This window comes from Muntiacus reevesi, chromosome 18 (genome assembly GCF_963930625.1).
Source record: "Muntiacus reevesi chromosome 18, mMunRee1.1, whole genome shotgun sequence".
Lineage (NCBI taxonomy): Eukaryota > Metazoa > Chordata > Mammalia > Artiodactyla > Cervidae > Muntiacus > Muntiacus reevesi.
Window position 1 is genome coordinate 43,976,870 of NC_089266.1, and position 19,266 is coordinate 43,996,135.

General features: G+C 52.4%; 1 protein-coding gene across 2 annotated transcripts in view; it reads left to right on the forward strand.

Moving 5' to 3' along the window:
• RHBDL3 (rhomboid like 3) overlaps positions 1-19,266 on the forward strand; it is a 55,417-nt gene that overhangs the window by 14,300 nt on the left and 21,851 nt on the right. For both annotated transcript variants that reach the window (XM_065909268.1, XM_065909269.1), the window contains 4 exons: positions 5,802-5,960; positions 10,166-10,390; positions 14,110-14,258; positions 16,048-16,160. In XM_065909268.1, coding sequence (XP_065765340.1) covers positions 5,802-5,960; positions 10,166-10,390; positions 14,110-14,258; positions 16,048-16,160 — 646 coding nt within the window. The remainder of the gene's footprint in view (positions 1-5,801; positions 5,961-10,165; positions 10,391-14,109; positions 14,259-16,047; positions 16,161-19,266) is intronic.

The following is a 19,266-nucleotide window of genomic DNA, read 5'->3' on the forward strand; positions in this document are numbered from 1 at the left end:
GCAGAACTGAAGATCAGCCGCTCCACGCCCTGTATGGGTTGTGAATTTCTCTTTTCCCGGGTGTCATCTGCATATGGTATGTTTATGTGTGCAGGGCCGGGGACAGACCCCCTTACTGCCCTCCGAGAGCGGATAGTTCCTCCCACGTGATGGATAGAAAAAATCCAGGCAGTGTGGCTAACGCTCTGCCCAAGATGGCACAGCCGCTGAGGGTGGGGTTCTTTCCAGAACTCTTCCCCAGCTCCTCGCCCCAGAGCAGGGGAGGAGCCCTAGGTGGTGACGATTCAGAGACAGGGTGGTGGGTCCTTTCCACTGTCGGCTTCGCTGGTGGCTCAGACGGCTCAGACGGTATAGAATCTGCCCACCATTCAGGAGACACAGGTTCAATCCCTGGGTCGGGAAGATCCCCTGGAGAAGGGGATGGCAACCCGCTCCACTATTCTTGCCTGGAAAATTCCATGGACAGAGGAGCCTGGCGGGCTACAGCCCATGGGGCCGCAAAGAGTTGGACATGACTGAGCCGCTGACACTTTGCAGAGCCGAGGTGGTAAGTGAGCCAGGAGGGGGCCCAGGGCAGGAGACAGGGATATATAGGTACCTACGGCCGGCTGAGTGTGCGTAGGGCCCCAGGCAGGGGAGAAACCGGCCACCCAGAGGATTAAGGGGCCAGGGGGCTGGGCGTTCTGGGATTAAGCGCCCCACCATCTCACTCTCGAAGCTCTTTTCAAGGCCCAGGCAGGTGGGCGGGAGCTGCTGGAGGATCACTCCTCATTCTGTTTTCCTCTCTTTCTGCCCCAGCAGCCCCCACACAGGCTGAATGTGGGTTTGGCTTCCCCTTCACCCACCTCCACAGCCGGGCCTACCCAGGAGGCAGCTGCGAGGGTGCTCCCAGCTTCTGACTCCCAGGGGACCCCCTGCCTGGGGCCTGTTCACAGCCCCGCCACCCTCAGACCAGCCCCAGTCAGGCTGTCTCCAGCCCACCCAGCCTAGACCTCACCCTGAGAGCACCCCGCCCCACCCAAAGTGGGTGAATCTGGGCTTGGAGCACCCAGGACCTGGAGCTTTGGGGCCTTCAGTACATTCCATGTGCGCTCAGTCACTCTGTCATGTCTGACTCTTTCGTGACCCCATGGACCATAGCCCCTCATGCTCCTCTGTCCATGGGACTTCCCAGAATTTGAATGAGGCAAGAATACTGGAGTGGGTTGCCATTTCCTCCTCCAGGGGATCTTCCCAACCCAAGGTTGCAACCTGCCTCTCCTGCATTGGCAGGCAGATTCTTTACCACTGAGCCGCCAGGGAGCCCCATTCGGTACATTATTGATGAGGAAATGCAATTGCATTCGTTTGTTGGTGTGTTTGTTTTTGGCCATGTACTGTGGGATCTTAGTTCCCCGACCAGGGATTGAACCCCCGCTCCTTGCATTGGCTGCAAGGAGTCATAACCACTGGACTGCCGAGGAAGTCCGGAAACTACATTGATAGGGTTTGTCTCCCCCAAAGCTCCAAACCACGGTGCTCATATGATCCTGTCCCCATCGCTGCCCTTGAGGAGGCCCAGGGTGGGAGTCGTGTCCAGGAGGGTCTGCCAAGTCTCTGTAACACGGCTACTGTCCCTTCCTTTGAATGAGGCAAGTGGAGCTGGACACTGAGTCTGGGCGACCCTGGACCCTGGAGAGCCCAGCCCTGCTTTTGCTTCAGCCCACTCCCCTGCAGGGAGGCTCGCTCTGCTTGATAAGTGAGGCCGAGGCAATTATGGGTCGAGATGATTACCCAAAATTACACAAACTGCTCGGTGGCTGAGGCAAGAGTGGGATTTTGCCTTGTTTGTCGCAGCCTCCTTTAGAAGCTCTCAGCATCCTCCCGGGCAGTGGTGTCCACCTCTGTCCACCTTCTGCATGAGTCCTCTCTCTCTGTTTCTTTCTGGCTGCCCCTCACTCGCTCCCTTTGTTCCCCGGCTCCCCCTGCCCCATCCATGCCCTCCTCTTCCGAGGTGTCCGGGGTGGTGGTTGGAAGGTGTCCTGTGTCCACTCCCGTGGGCCCGGGCAGCTGGCCCCCTCCCTGCCTCTGCCTTCCCCCAGGCACCCTCCTCCATCCCTGAGGCCTCATTATTAGGGTAGCCATGACCCCGCATTGTCTGGCCTGTCTGGCCCTGGCACGAAAGGTAGAGTTTTGGCAGAGAAGGGGAAGCTCGGCCAGCTTCCAGCTCCTTCTCTGCAGCGTGCTGGGGGCAGGACCGGTGGGGAGGTGGGGGTGGGGGGAGGGCGGGGTTGGGGGATGGGGCAGGAGCCACAGGGCAGCCCCTGTCACTGGGGTGACGGCAGGGAGCCTGGGGGGCGGGGTGGGGGGAGACCAGGGGAGCAGGTGGTTCTTTGTCTGGAGCTGGAATGAAGGAGAGGGGCCCTTGCCTGATCCCAGCCCCTTCACCCCATCCCTCGGGAGAGCCTTGGATGGGCCCCCCGGGAAGGATTGTCTTCCCCCCCACCCCAGGCTGATGCAGGAGATGCCCCCTGCGGTGCTCACCAGGGGAGGGGTGGGGAAGGGTGAATGTTCCCAGGATTCAGGGCTGCTTCTGAACAGCCCCTGCTTGGACCCCCCCCCCCCCAACCCCCATCAGCCCACCCAGGACGAGGGCCACAGGGAACCAGGCAGGGCCAGGCTGGTGAGTCCCTGTCGCCCCATGCCAGCCTGGGGAGGGGAGGGGAGGGGAGGGGAGGGTTGGGGCCCAGGCAGAGGGGGAGACCCCCGCCCCAGCTGCTGCCGTTGCCACTTTGCCACCGCAGGCATCACTTCCTGTCTGAGCTGTAAGGAGATCAGAGCTGTTGCTTTGTGAGCGCTTTCCTGCTTTAAAAAATCTGTTTAGAGTGGACCCCGGAGGCTCCTGGAGCCCCTCCTTTCTGGGCTTTGCGCTCACCTCTTTGATCCTTACATTTGGCTTCTGGGCAGCAGAGCAGGCTCTGAAGGCTGAGGGCAGCTGCAGCTAGTGGTGATGGCAGCGCTGGGCTGTCCGGGCCTGGGATTCTGGGGTCTTCGGCTCTGTGGCTTGCAGGCATGTCACTTAACCTCTCTGCGCTCATCTTCCTGAGTCTTCACTTCCTCATCTGTGAGATTGAAACCATGTAACTCAGATTGGAACTCGAACCCACCCAGCAGGTGAGATCCCACACCTGCTTTCAGGACTTAAGGAAGCTCAGGCTCTTGATGTCTCATCACAGAAAGAATTCAGTGAGAGGCCAACTGATAGGTAAGAAGTGGATTTATTTGGAGAGAAACACAGTTCACAGACAAGAGTGTGGGCCATCTCAGGAGGCGGGAGTGGCACCGAAATAGAGTGGGGCTACTTTTTATGGGCTGGCTAATTTCACAGGCTAACGCGTGGAAGGATTAGCCTGGCTATTTGGGGGAAGGGGTGGAGATGTTCAGGAATTGGGCCTCCGGCCACCTTTCGGTCTTTGACGGTCAGCCTTGGAGCCGTCATGCTGCCTGTGGGTGTGTCACTTAGCTTGTGACGTGGTACAGTGAGTGTATCCTGAGGCTCAAGGTCTAGTGGACATCGACTCATTGGCCATCTCGCAGTCATTTAGTTCTCATCAGTTTATGTCGTGTCGTTTGGCTATGTCATTCTCTTAAAGGCTGTGCCCTGCCCCCTTCCCTCCCGTTTCAAAATGGAGACAATTATATGATGTACTCGTAAGGTTGTGGTAGGAGGTTAAATAAATCATATACATGAGATGCTTGGAATGGTGTTTAGCCTCATAGAAACACTCAGCAAATAGTAGGTGTTTTTGCTCATAGAGATCTTTCTGGAGCAGGGTGGAGGTGAGTTTCCTGCAATACTCCTTGGTGGGACCTAAAGAAGTGTCATCCCTGAAATCTGTTATTTTGGGTGGAGGGTGGGGAACAAGTGCAGACTTTTCAATAGGCCTCCTTCGAGATGTCCCCTCTCATTGAGTTCTGGGGAGGATTGAAGGAGTCATGTCTCCTGGGTTGTCTTAGAGAGGCTGCCCACAGAACCAACCTTTCCAAAAATAGTCTTCACTGACCTTATCCAGGAAAGGCGGAAAAGCGGGTTTGATTTTTCTGGGCTCCCTGTCGTGCACGTGCAGATGTCTGAAATGTCTGTTTGCTCATTTTTTAAATGCCTTTTAAAAAATATATATATTTTATTTATTTATTTGGCTCTGCTGAGTCTGAGTTGCATTCTGTGGGTTCTTCAGTTGCAGTCTGTAGCATCTAGTTCCCTGGGCAGGGATTGAACCAGGGGCCCCTTGTATGGGGAGCACAGTCTTAGCCACTGGACCACCAGGGAAGTCCCTGTTTGCCTGTTAAAATCGAAGTGACCCGCAGCAGCATCTCCAAGTGCAGTGAGCTCATGTGGGGACAGTTTGTGTTCAGGAACCGCTCTGGGCGTCTGTAAAGCCAGTTAGTGTGCGCTGGGTGGGGACGCTGGGCGCGTTCTGTGGGGAAAGAGAAGGGGCAGTGAAAGGGGGACCGGAGGGTCACGGGCTTCTCTGGGGGAGACGAATAAGCCCCTTTTCTTTTCTTGTCTTTCGGCCACTCTGAGTGGTACGTGGGATATTAGTTTCCCTACCAGGGATTGAACCTGCACCCCCTGCAGTATAAGCGGAGTCTTGAACCACTGGTCCACCAGGGAAGTCCCAGCCCCTTTTCTAACGGAACCCCTGAGCCGTTCCTTGGAAAATGAGTGCCCATCTTTTCACCCAGACATCCACATATTCACCCAACAGATCTACACTGAGTGTCGAACTATGCCAGCCTCTGTGCTGAGCCCTGGGGAGAAGTTGTGATGCCAGCCTTCAAGGAACCAGTGTCCAGAGAGGAGTTGAAAATAGATAGTGGGGTGGAGGCTGGAGGGCTGTTGGAGGTTCCAGGGAAGCAGATCGTGTGTTGGGGGAAGGCTTGCTGGACACAGGACATCTGAGGAGTTGGAAGGGTGAACCCGAGTCTCCCAGGGAGTTGAGGGGTGAGGGGGAATCCTCGGCAGAGGTACCCACTTGTGCAAAGCTACAGAAGGCAGGGACTTCCCTGGCGGTCCTGTTAAGCTGGACCTTGATTAAGGTCTTAAGGACCTTGGAGTCCTAAGCTTGGTTAACACTCCAAGCTTCAAATGCAGGGGGCAGGGGTTCAACCCCTCGCTGGGGAACTAAGATCCCATATGCTGCATGGTGTGGCCAAAAATAAAAAACATTTAAAAAGAAGTTGTAGTGAATTTTTAAAAAGCTGCAGAGGGCAAAAGGGCAGCATCAGAAACCCAACCAGACGTTCAGAGCGCAGGGTCTTTGGGGAGCCCTGTGTGTAGGGTGTGGTGTGCATGTGGTCTGGGCGTGGGAGAGGAGCTGGCAGGCAGATGCGGAGGGGCCTTCCAGGCTGTGCTCCCCACTGCCCAGGGCCTCGTGCCTTCACCTGCTCAGCCCCTCCAGCCCAGGCTCCAGATTTCCTCTACTCATCGCCTTTTCAGTCCCACTTTCCACTTGTCCTGGGTCAGAAGTAGGGCAGAGAGTCAGCTCTCTGAGCCTCTGTTCCCCTTCTCTGTGCATCAGGTGGTTGGTTTGGGTGATCTCAGGGGTCTCCAGGGCCTTCTAGGGTTGTTAGTGGTTGTCTGCCCCATTTGCATGTTTCCCCTGGGGGCCTTGGGAACAGTCCAACTGCTCTCAGGTCCTCGGTCAGCAGGGGGTTGAGGATGAAAGCCGTGAGTGGTGGCAGTGATGGAGCACCTGGGGCCGCGCAGAGCGGGGGCCGGAGCCCCGATGACCCTGCTGCTGTGTGTGTCTCTCCCTCAGTGTGACCCTGGGAACACAGGCTTCATCAGTACAGGCAAGTTCCGGAGCCTCCTGGACAGCCACAGCTCCAAGCTGGACCCACACAAGAGGGAGGTACTCCTGGCTCTCGCCGACAGCCATGCCAACGGCCAGATCTGCTACCAGGATTTTGTCAACCTGGTGAGCACTCTGGGTCCCTCGCCACTGGGAGTGGCCTGTTTGGGGGTGTGGCTTAGAGGGCCCTTTTGGATAATTAATTACTGGGATTGGTGGGTCTTCAGCATTGAAAAACTCCAGGCTTCAGCAGATGAAAGAAAATTACCAAGGACTGGATTTCTCTTTATCTCTGGGTTCTGCTTTCCATAGCATCAGCACTACTCAAAAGAGCCCCTGACCATTCCAGACCTGACTATGATAGCAGCAAAGTAGCTGCAGCTGTTCCAGCCCTCACACCCTAAGACCTCACCCCGCAGGAGAGCAGAGGAGCTCTTTTTATGGGACCCCCCCGCATGAGGCCTGGGATGTCCTTCCTCCCATTGGCCTAGATTGGGTCAATGGGATGTGCTGATTGACTCAAACCGATCAGTGCCCACCCCGGGGGCTTGGAGTGGAGTCATTTCCACGGAAATGAAGGGCTGGAAGTGGGAAGTCATTGCTGGCAGAAGAGCTGGGGAGTGGATGTTGGGAGGAGCAGGCCAGGCCTTTCAGGAGCAACAGGGCATGTGGGTGAAGGTTGAAGCTCTTCAGACCTGCTGGCAGTTGTCCTGGGTGATCGGAGGGGCTGGAGACAGGAGGTCCATGAATCATGCCCAGGGGTCTGGTGTCTTGGAGTCAGGACTTCCTCCTCACTAGGGTCACTGCTGTGCTGTTTTGGGGCTACAGTGGCAGGATTGGAATGGAGTTCAGTGGGGTTGAGTGGGTGGAGGAGACGTGAGCAGAAGCTGCATGAGCTAGCAGGATGTACACCAGGCTGGGAGATTCCATGCGGTTTCTCTCTTGGTGGAATGGAAGAGTCACCTCTCTTCTTGTCATCCATGAACTAAATGACTGGTGTGAACAGTCAGTTCGTGAACACCCAGGCTCCTGGAGTTCAGAGCCGTCAGTGATGCGGGAGCCAGGACCTGCCATCGTGCCATGGCCGCGCTCTGATGCACAGGTTTTGGTGTTGTTTTAATTGCCTCTTGATGGAGGACCTGCCTTCATCCAGAGATTAACAGATGGCAGCCAGCAGCTGTAAGGCTTTTAGGGATGAAGTAATCTGCTGTTCAGATTGGACCCAGGGAGCAGACCTTTTAGAGGGTGGGAGGCAGAGCTCAATTAAGCAGGGAAGTTGGGGACATTTGGGATTCACGGGATGGGTCGTGGAGGTGAGTTGCGTGGCTGGGAACCCAGCAGTGCCAGCAAAAATCAGGCCACAGGTTTGAACTCACGGCCCCTCTGCAGGCCCAGCACTAGCATGTTCGATGCATGCTCTGTTCAGCCCTGGGCGGAGCGAGGGCATGGCGGGGCCAGTGAGCGGCTTCTCTCCAGCTGGGGGTTCGGGAAATCTGTGTGAATTCGCAACAGCAGGTTGCTTGTTGCCATCAAGATTTCTCTGTTCGAGTTCTGAGCTGGAGTGGCCAGCCAGAGCCTGGATGCCTGTGAGCAAAGCTGCCCTCGAAGCCAGGCCTAAGAAGGGGCTCATCAGGAGGGAGGTTGTGGAGGGCAGAGAGCCCGGGGGCTGGAGCGGACCTGGGTCCTGCTTAATGCTTTGCCTTTGCCACTCAGTGGGAAAGATTCTCTGAGCCCATTTGTAAAATGAAGCCAAAGGAAACCTTTTTCAGGGTGGTGGTGGTGTTTAGTCACTAAGTCATGTCCAATTCTTTGCGATCCCATGGACTGTAGCCCGCCAGGCTTCTCTGTCCGTGGGATTCCCCAGGCAATACTGGAGTGGGTTGCCATTTCCTTCTCTGGTTGATCTTCTTGACTCAGGGATCAAAGCTGTATCTCCTGCATCGGCAGGCATGCTCTTTACCACCGGGCCACCTGGGAAGCCTCTTCAGGATGGTGGCAAGGATTAAATAAGAGGAAATGTTTGAAAGTTTTTGTTGCCTCTTAATGTTCTTCCACCCGGTTAACTCTTTGGCATCTTTTGTGAGCCTTTTCCCATGCCAACCCAGGCAGAATGAACTAACCTTATCCTGAGCCCTGACAATGCTTTGCGCAAGCCTTTCTTTTAACACAGACCACATTGCATTACAGCTGAGTGGTCAGGGTTGTCATGTATGGGTGTACAGGTTGTGGACTGTATAAGGATGCCAGGCAGAGAGATTAATGAGGACTGAAATCTGGCCTGGGCTTTGTTCAGCAAGGCCTGGAAAGGGTGCATCCACCTGGAAGAAGAGGCTCTCTTATCTAACTGGCATGAAAACACCATATTGGCCAGCATGGGCCCCAGAGTCAGGCAGATCTGAATCTGAATCCTGACTCCATGATTTACTAACTATGGGTCCTTGAGAAAATTACTTTGCAAGGAAAATTACTCTCCAAGCTCCCATCTCCACCTTTATATCACCGGGATAACACAATGCACCGGGTAACAAAGGAGACATCATCTTTTGCTGCTGTTTACACCTCTGCCTCTCCTGTAAGCTCTGTGAGGCCAGAGACCATGGCCACTGCTGTGCCCGGCACAGTTCTGGGCACATCAGGGCAGAGGTGAATGCTGAGTGTGTGTGTGTGCATGCCCTGCTTCTGCCATACTCACACTGAGCTCCTCCCCACCATGAGTCTTGCAGCTGTGTGTGTGTGAGTGCGTGTACACACCTGGAGATTGGGGGGGAGGATGGCTGATTTGATCACTGATTTGATCACATGGTCTTGTCTTGCACTTGCAGTGAATGCAGAGCCCTGAGCCCTGCCTGAATTCACAGAGCTGAAGCCACTGAAAACCAGTCCCAATCTTTGCAGGCATGGAGGGGATGGGAATAGGGAATTGTTGGAAGGGGTTCATCCGGGAAGGCCTGCTAGAGGGGGGAGCCTTAAGCCAGATTTTGCAGATGTGTGTAGAACTCAGGAGAGGGGATGGGCACTGCTGATGGAGACTCATTCGTCCTGGCCTGTCTGAACCCAGATCCTCCCCAGCTCCCTGCCCCCCACAAGGCTTCAAACCCCTATGCCTTTGGCTGGTTCCCCTCTACAGCCCTGCCTGGACTCCTGCCTTTGGATTTAGCCTGATGTCCACTGCTGGGCCCACAGTCCCAGAAATACACTGATAATCCCTACCCAGCGACCATGGGGCAGCCCCTGGGCGGCACTGTGGACTCTGGTTGGGAGAGCTGTGTCTCTAGAATATTTCCCTGTATGGAGGGTCTAGGGTGTGCTCGGGGAGAGTGCATGTGAGGTAGCAGAGGCCTCTGAAGGCTGAAAGTCAGCAGGTCTGCCTCTGGGAGTCAGGCTGCCAGGGCTCTGTGGGGGAGGGGCCCGTCCTGGGGCTCCCTGAGTATCACAGTTCCTTTGGGGTCACCCAGGACTGATGACCTTCCACAAGGGTTTGGGTTCTGGTTCCAGGGGCTGGGGATGCTGACTCCTACCTGTCCTGCAGTTCTCACTCATGCCACCTCCTCCAGGAAGTCCTCCCTGATCACCTTGGAACCGGGTTGGGCCTCCCCCCTGCGTGCTCCCACAGCAGGCTTCACTGTGAACCATGATTGCTGGTTACTTAGGTGGCTCAGACAGTAAAGAATCTGCCTGCAGTGCAGGAGACCCAGGTTCCATCCCTGGGTTAGGAAGATCCCCTGGAGAAGGGAATGGCTACCCACTCCAGTATTCTTGCCTGGAGAATTCCATGGACAGAGGAGCCTGGTGGGCTCCAGTTCACGCAGTCCCAAAAAGTTGGACACGACTGAGTGACTAACACTTTCACACTTTCTTCACTTTCACTTGTTGGCCTTTGACACCTCTGTATTCTGGTGTCTGGCAACACCTGACGCTTAGTAGTTGCTCAGGAAATTGTGAGGGATGACAGGCTGGTGGGTGGGAGGAGGTATCATGGATATGAATCCAGGCTCTGGAGCCTTACTGGGTTTGGACTTGATCGATTCTCAGAACTCTCTACGCTCTGGTCTCCTCATCTGGTGGGATGGGGATATTCATGGTCTTTATCTAGCAGGCAGACTAGTTGCATCAAATGAGCTGTGATGTGGTTAGAACAGCCCCTGACACAGAAGAGCTTGGTGAATATTGCTTCTTGTTAACTTACATTTAACTCCTTGCAAACTATACAGAAGAAAGAGGAAGGTGGCCTCAGGCCTGGGCGGTCTAAGGAACTGGCTGGCTGGGAAATGGGATGGGGGTCCCCTGAGACCCCGGTTCTGACCCCCTCCCCCACCCTGTTTCCCATGTAGATGAGCAACAAGCGGTCCAACAGTTTTCGCCAGGCCATCCTGCAGGGGAACCGCAGGCTCTGCAGCAAGGCCCTGCTGGAGGAGAAGGGGCTGAACCTCTCCCAGCGCCTCATCCGTCACGTGGCCTACGAGACCCTGCCCCGGGAAATTGACCGGAAGTGGTACTACGACAGTTATACCTGCTGCCCCCCGCCCTGGTTCATGATCACGGTCACACTGCTAGAGGCAAGGACAGGGGTGGTGAAGGGGCTGCTGGAGGGTCAAAGGATATCATTTTATTTCCCCCGCACCATGTGACGTGTGGGATCTTAGTTCCCCATTCAGGGATCGAACCTGTACCCCCTGCAGTGGAAGCATAGAATCCTAACAATTAGAACCACCAGGGAAATTCCAGGAGAATATCTGAGATCACAAGGGGAAGGGCAGCACCTTCACCACCGAAAGGTGATGGTTGAGGATCAAATGGCAGTTGTCACGGCAGGTCAGGCCCTGGTACAGGGCACACAGGTATTTAACCCCTCGGCCACAGAGATATTACAAAGATCATGACTTGAAATCATATGCACTGGAACAAAACCCCTGTATGACCCTCCTCCCCCGCCCAAACCAACAGCAACAAGAACAGTGTCAGAAGGTCATTGATTGGGGGCATTTCACCAGGCGAACTCATTAAAGCAATTTCTGTCAGTTCCTCCCAGAGTGAGTGGAGTTAGCCTCGTGGATGGGTCATTTGTTCCCCCTGGACTCCATCTTCCACCTGGAAAGTGGGAATAACCAGACTTGCCCTCCTTCTCCCACTCGACTCCTCTGTTTAGAGCCAGAGAATGGCTGGTGGTGTTTTCTGAGCACAAGAGCATTACATCAATACATATGAGAAGGAGTGTTTATGAACAGGTAAATGTGGGCTTCACATATTTTGCAGGAACATTCTCTCCTCAGGGAATCATTCTTACCTATTGTAATTCTAAAAGTCTCATCCAAAGTACCACTTTCTGAATCAGCGTTCCTGTATGAGGGATTCTGAATTCTTCCGGCTCTTTAGCCCCAGAACCTGCGGGCCCCCACCTCAAATGCCAGCTCTCAAACTGATGCTTGGCTTCCTTTTGGCATTTTATAATCTCCACCATTTCTCTTCCAGAGCTAGGGGCCTAATTACCGCCCCTGCGAACGTTCTTGTAAAATTCCTGCTGAATCAAACTGCAGGATCATTAAGCCTTATGGCGTCCTGCTTCTTCCTTTCTTAAATCAGAATATTTGGACTGCAGACCAGAGCTCCTCGGTTTGTTGTTTGGCTTCCTCCAAGTACATGTTGAAGTTGCGATTTTTCTGAGATATTCTTGGACTTGTTCTCCAAGCGCTTACTGTGTTGGTCTATTTATTAACTTCTATTTGAGGACCAATAATAACGAGTTGGCTTGCAAGCTGTGTTTGCTGCCAGGCCACCCGCACGCATGATGTTAGGTGAACAGATTCGGCTCCCAGGGAGTCCAGCTGCCGGGAGCCCTGAGCCATTCCCAGGCTTAGCCCAGGAGGACTTAACCCCAAGCTAATTACAGCTGCCTTCCCTCAGCTGATGCTGCTCACAGGGCTGGCTCTTCATGTACTTTATCTTTTAAAAAAAAATGTTATTTATTTATTTTGACCACATCAGGTCGTAGGGCTTCCCAGGTGGCACTGGTAGTAAAGAACCTGCCTGCCTATGCAGGAGACATGAGATGTGGGTTCAATCCCTCAAGAGAAGGCTCCCCTGGAGTAGGAAATGGCAACCACACTAGTATTCTAGCTTGGGGAATCCATGCTGAATCCCATGGACAGAGGAGCCTGGCAGGCTACGGTCCATGGGGTCGCAAAGAGTTGGACACGGCTGAGCATGCAGAGAGAGATGGGGTCTTGGTTGCAGTGTGCAGGCTTAGTTGCCCAGAGCATGTGGGATCTTAATTCCCCGACCAGGGATAGAACCAGGTCCCCTGCATTGCATGGTGGATTCTTAGCCACTGGACCACCAGGGAAGCCCCTGGTGGGAAGCCCACCTTTTAAAAAAATATTTTATAGTTTATCATTTTTAAACCTCACAATCACCATGGAAATGTAGACATGAGTATTTCTATTTCCAAATGGGAAAACCACGTATATGCTCAGTCTGACTCTTTGCAACCCCATGGACTGTAGCCTGCCAGGCTTCTCCATCCATGGGATTTTCCAGGCAAGAATACTGGAATGGGTTGCCATTTCCTACTTCAGGGGACCTTCCCGACCCAGGGATCAAACCCACATCTCCTGCATTACAGGGGGATCCTTTACTGCTGTAAAGGATCTGGGAAGCCTCAGAGAAATGGAGGACCAGTGAATTAAAACAGTTTGCCCAGGGTCATCCAGAGGAGCTAGATCTTTTGTCCAGATTGGTTTCCAATTTTCCAAAACCTCAGCTATGTGAACTCGAGCCGCCAATCTAGAAGAAACTAGAAAATGATGAAATAACTGTTTCAGAGTCCTTATACCAAAGCCCAAGCCTTTTGTTTCACATCCAGTTCCAGTAACCTAACTTTCTGATTCCATAACAGTGAACATAATGGGAAACTACTGGAAGAGGGCCTCCTCCCTGCCAACAAGAGGAAGTAAGAACCTGGTTGTGGTAACTGGTTAACAACTTGCTGACACCCAGGCATGGCAAGAGAGGACAGAAGAAAATGTCCAAGCAAACCTGAGTCACAAAGAAACACAAGAATTTGGGATCATTTAGTACAGGAGCGAAACCCCCATCAATTGCTGGGGAAGACATTGCTCCTATAGCCCAGATCAATACCTGAGGCATCCTTAAAATTAAGAACCTAGGGACATGAATTATGCATGTAGAAAGAGTTCCAGGGAGAAATAGTTAAAATAAACACTCTTCTAGGGTTTAAACAAGTATGCTTCAGTCATCTTCACAGATTAACTTACCCGAGGTGTTGATGAGAATTCAGAGAAATTGAAACCTTGTGTACTGTTGGTGGGAATGTAAAGTGGTATAGCCATTGTGGGAAACAGTATGGCAGTTCCTCAGAAAATTAAATCAGAATTATCATACAATCCTGCAACTCCACTTCTGGGTGTATACCCAAAAGAATTGAAAGTAGGGACTCAGGTATTTATACACCCCTGTTCATAGCAGCATTGTTCACAAAAGCTAAAAGGTGAAAGCAACCCAAGCATCCATCGACAGATGAATGGAGAAACACAATTTGGTAGATACATACAGTGGAATATGAGGAAGGAGATTTTGACATATGTTACAACATGGGTTTATCTTGATGACATTATGCTGAGTGAAATACACCAGTCACAAAAGACAAATGCTATGTGATTCCACTTCCACACAGTCCCTGGAGTAGTCGCGTTCATAGAGACAGAAAGCAGAATGGTGGTTGCCAGGGGCTGGGAGGCAGGGAATGGAAATTAATGTTTCATGGATATAGAGTTTCTCTCATCACTTTTACAAGATGAAAAGAATCCTGTGAATGGCTAGTAGTGATGGTTGCCCATTATGGATATATTTAATACCTCTGAACTCCACACTTAACATGGTTAAGATGGTAAATTTTATGTTACATGGTTTTTGCCAGTTTTTCTTTTTTTTTGAAATCAACTTATATGGCATTGCCTCAGCCCCCAAGTGGGTATGTGAGTTATTACTGGAATTAAAGTTTAAAATCCTCCAAACCCTTTCAGCTTAGCAACGAGGAAATGTGGGCAGAGACCTTGAGACCATTTTGTGAACACTGAACACAGAATGAACAGCAGTGGAGTGAGAGGTGGTGGAGAGCTAGCTTGGGTGCTGGTCATAGGGGTGTGAGAAGGACAGACGGCCACTTCCCTAGGGATTCCACGTGATAATAGGCACAGGAGGGTTTCCTGGCAGTTTCCCGCCTAGTAACAGCCTCTCTGTACTCTCTGCTCTCCTCCAGGTTGCCTTTTTCCTTTATAATGGGGTGTCGCTGGGCCAATTTGTACTGCAGGTAACCCACCCACGATACCTGAAGAACTCACTGGTTTACCATCCACAGCTCCGAGCACAGGCTTGGCGTTACCTGACATATATATTCATGCATGCGGGGTGAGTACTGGTGTTCTTTCTCTATCGAGAATCCTTGCAGAAAAATACCTGGTCCAGAGAGCCTGGATCGAAATATATTTTTTTAGTTTATTTTTTGTCTACCTGGCCACAGGATTTGAGATGGCTTCTTAAAACTTATCTAATGCCAAATTGTATGTGTAAATTATTAGGAGTGTATGGGAGATGAAAATGTTTTATAGTTGGTGGTGGTGATGTTTGTGCATAGCTGTGAACATTCCATTAAAACTATATAGTTTAGGGTACTTCCCTAGAGGTGCAGTGGATATGAATCCTCTTGCCAGTGCAGGGGACACGAGTTTGATGGGGAAGATTCAACATGCCACGGAGCAGCTAAGCTCGTGCACCACAACGACTGAAGCCCATGCACCTAGAGCCTGTGCTTTGCCACAAGAGAAGCTACTGCAATGAGAAGCCTGCACACCTCAACGAAGAGTAGCTCCCGCCTGCTGAAAGTAAAGAAAGCCCGCACAAAGCAATGAGGACCCAGTGCAGCCAAAAATAAATAAACTTAAATGTGTATATAAACTGTACAGTTTTAAAAAAAAAGAGTGTATGGGAAAGGGAAAGCAAAGTGAGATCGCACACACATACAGCATGTGAATCTATATATTTGCTGTAAGTAGGTTACAAATGTATTCTGAGCTTCCTGGTGGCCAAAGCAAAGAGGGAAATGTGGTCAGCCACCAGGTTCATTGTCCATAAGCTAGGTGTGAGTGCCCCTATAAGTGAAATAAAGCACCGGTTTGTTGAAAGGTGGTCTACCTATATGGTGACATGAGTCTTCTGGACGAACTCTGGCAACATTACATTTCTGTTTACAGAGCCGTGTGCCCTCTTTTGGGACCTGGAGTGCCACCAGTTCTCACGGGTGCATCTTACCCCATGAGAAGGACCTCCTAGCTGGCCAGGTGACCACCCAGGTCCAAGTCTCTTGAATACATGATCTTGGCTGGAGACAGTTTTTACATAGTAGAAGCGTGGAGTTGGAAAGTCAGAGTCCCTGGACCCCAGACCTCTGCGGTGTCTTTACAGATTCTAGAGAAGTGGAGGGAAAGCGTGGAAAAGCCCTGAGGGTGCCTGTCCCTGGGGATGCCAGTGGGAAGAAGTTCACCCAGGCCCTCATGGCTCTTTCCTTGGGAGAACGACCCACAGTGGCCACAAGGAAGCTCCACTGTGAACCTCTGCTCCTGCTGAGCTGCTAAAGGGGCCACAGAGCCTCCCGCAACTGGCTGCACCTGCTGGGGAGGCTGCTTTGGGGAGAAGAGACTTCTCTGATGGCCGCTGATGAATGTCTCTACCCTGAGCCTAACAGGATGGCAGCCTGGCCTGCTATGTCCTGGCTTCAACTTCAGGGCTGAGGAGGAGAGTGGGGGAGGCCCTTCAGGCTTGGGTATCCTCATGAGCTAAGATGTGGACTCAACAGGAACTGGGGAAATAGCTTTGACTTACTAAGTTATTTTTCTTTTTAAATATTTATTTATTGCTGCACTGGGTCTTCATTGCTGCATGCGCACTTCTCATTACAGTGGCTTCTCTCGTGGCAGAGTGTGGACTTTAGGAGCACAGGCTTCAGTACTTAACACGCACGGGGTTAGCTGCCTGGCAGCATGTGGGGATCTTCCCAGACCAGGGATCAAACCCATGTCCCCTGCATTGGCAGGAGGATTCTTCTAAGCCACCAGGGAGCTCTCAGCCATAGGGTCTTGTCCACTGCTGGGTCCCCAGCCTCTTGACATGCTGAGTGAATGACCGTGGTCTCTCTATACAGGATAGAACACCTGGGACTCAACGTGGTGCTCCAGCTGCTGGTGGGGGTACCTTTGGAGATGGTGCATGGAGCAACCCGCATTGGGCTTGTCTATGTGGCCGGTGTTGTGGCAGGTAGGCAGGTGGGCCCAGAGTCTGTAGGGGTGAACCTCCGCAGGGCGGCTGATGAGACCCTGTGCCGTTAGGCAGGCCCCAGGCTTCCAGCGGACACTCATCACCCAGGCTCGTGACTGCTAGGCTTCTCCTCAGGGTACCTCTCCCCACCTCCCCAGGGAGCCCGGACGGGGATGCCACCCAGACAGGGAGGCGTGTGATGGCAAAGCAGGTGCAGGGTACATGATTTGGAGCCAGCAGACTGACCGAGGTTTCCGTCTTTCACTACCCTGTCGTAGCCATGTGAACTTGGGGAAATTCCTTACCTTCTCTTGGCCCCCGTCAAGCTTTTAAGAGGGAACTAATGAGATCTGCCACAGAGAGTCGGCCACGACTTAGCGACTGAACCACAAAAAATGAGATATGCATGCCGGATGTGAGGAGGGCGGGGCGAGGTGAAGAATGAAGTAAAGCAATGGTAGTGAGATCCCAGGGCTGGGGGGGCCACCTGAACCCGAAGGGCGGTCTTGCCTCTTCCCCGGGCCAGCCCTTGATTGACCCACTGCGGGCAGGAGAGAGTCTGGCCCAAGAGGTCGTGAGTACTTGTGCCAGCTGGCGGAGTCTGGGCCCTGGCTGACTCAGCCCACGTAGCAGGTGATAAGTGTAATCACTGTGGCCTTGAGGACAGTGTCCCAGCTCCTGGTCCCCCGCCCTGGTGGGAGGGCACGTGGACTGGGGTGGGGTGGACAGAGGACAGTGTCCCAGCTCCTGGTCCCCCACCCCGGTGGGAGGGGAGGTGGACCGGGCAGAGGTGAGGAGTGCGGAGATTTCTGCAGAAGTCTGCACCAACTGGCTTCTGAACAGAGGAATCTCCCTGGTGATGTCTCCAACTTTATTGCTGGCTTTTTTCTTTACAAGCTTTGCTGCTTCAGCTCTTCACCTTGACAGCAGTGCCCAAGGGAGCTTTGCGTGTGTGTTTAAGTAAGATCTTAATCCTTTCTGAGTGGCATTAAAGCTGTCATCAGGAGAGCAGGGCAGCGTCGGCCTTGTAAACAGTGGGCAGGCAGGGACCCCGGGAGTGAATGGGAGAGCTTCCGGAAGCCTCCCACCCCATCCACACACCTGTCCATCCCAGGAGAGGCTGGTCTGCTAATTTGTAAACCCTCAGCCTGGGAGGTTGGCCCAGCGCTGTTCTCCTTCACTCCTGGGCTGAGGTTGAAAACCTGGCCACCTTGGACAGCGCCCACGCCAGCCTCTCCCAGAATCCAGCACCTTCTGCATCCTTGAACAAAGGTCTGATGAGCATCTCTGTGTGCCAGACTTCCTCAGCCACCCACACACCCCTGAGTGTCGACATCTGGGGATTCAGAGCCACGTTTCCCATACCTACCTACTCAGAGACCCAGATGGTTAATGGTGAGGAACAGGGAAGTGCTTGTAACACTTGCAGTTAGTAGTCAATTAAGTGGGAGTGCCGGAGTAACGTGGAAGACAACACAGATTCCAGATGACTCAGGCCTCGTCCAAACCAGACGTCCCAGCGGGGAGGCAGTGCAGGTATTACTTCCCAGGGACACCAGTGCAGAAGGGGTTGGTGTACAGGCAGAAGGGGGCTTGCCAGCTGAACCCGAGGGTGTGGGGCTGTACTGCAAAGCAAACGAAGTGCGCTGTCCTATTTAAGCCATTGATTCAGAGCAGAGGGCATTCTGGTCACCACATGTCACGTCATTGATCTCCAGGATTGAGCTGATTGATCCGCCTGCACCCGTTCCTCCTCTTTGTGCCTCGCTCTTCAGAGAGGGGGTGCCCTTTCAGACAGTCGGGCTCTGACCAGATAGCCAAGTGCCTATCCTGTGCAGGCTGTATTTAATCCCCGCTACAACCCCCTGAGGCAGGTACCGTTACTCTTCACCTGTTACAGATATAGAAGCCAAGACTTGGAGAAGCAAAGTGACTTGCCTAAGAAGATACAATCATTAAGTGGTGGAGCTGGGCTCTGATCAGGCTGTCTGACCCCAAAGGCGGTGCTCTAACACGACCTTAGCTTTACGAGAACCAGAGGCAAGACTTATCCTTTATGCATGGAATTTATCCGAAACCAAGGGAGGTCTTTTTTTTTTTTAATTTTAAAGATTTTTTAATGTGGACAATTTTTAAAGTCTTCATTGAATTTGTTACAGTATTGCTTCTGTTTTGTGTTTTGGTTTTTTGGCCCTGAGGCATATGGGATCTTAGCTCCCAGACCAGGGATCGAACCCACACCCCCTGCATTGAAAGGCGAAGTCTCAACCACTGGACCACCAGGGAAGTCCTCCAAGGCAGGGTGGTCTTCATAGACATTAAGCCCTGCTGTCTAATTCCTGCCCAATGAAAATATTCCAAATCCAAGGCCATCGCATTTTGTAACAATTATAACTAATCTCTGCTCAGCATGTCTGATGGTCCAGGCATGTGATAAAGGGTTCACGTGTGTTAGCTCTTCATCACATTCCTCTGAAGTGGATCCTGACACCCACATTTTATAGTTCAAAGGATTGGAATCACCCTATTTGCTCAACCAAGAAATCCTAGAACTGGAATAGAAACTCTTCCCCAAACCTGTGCCTCTACCCAATGCTTGAAGCCAAGGTGTATATCACTTTCGCTGATGACGATAGGGCTGAATTTAAATACTTTAACACCCATTTTTGGGACTTCCTTGGCAATCCAGTGGTTAGGACTCTCAGCTTCCACTGCAGGGGACATGGGTTGAACCCCTGCTCAGAGAACTAAGATCCCGCAACCCATGTGGTTCAGCCAAAAAAATAAAAATAGCCCAGTCTTTTCACTGTTTTGCCCAACTTTGATTATAAACTCTGTAGATCAGAAGCCATGGGTGCACCCCCAGAGCCTTGCACAGGGTTTGGCATGTGTCAAGTACTAAATGAAAGAGTAAATAACGTCATACTGCTTAAAGGTAGGTGTTCTGGCAATTTTTTTTTTCTTTTTTATTTTTCAGTGGGTTTTGTCATACATTGATATGAATCAGCCATAGACTTACACGTATTCCCCATCCCGGTCCCCCATCCCACCTCCCTCCCCACCCGATTCCTCTGGGTCTTCCCAGTCTGGCAATTTTTTTTGGGTT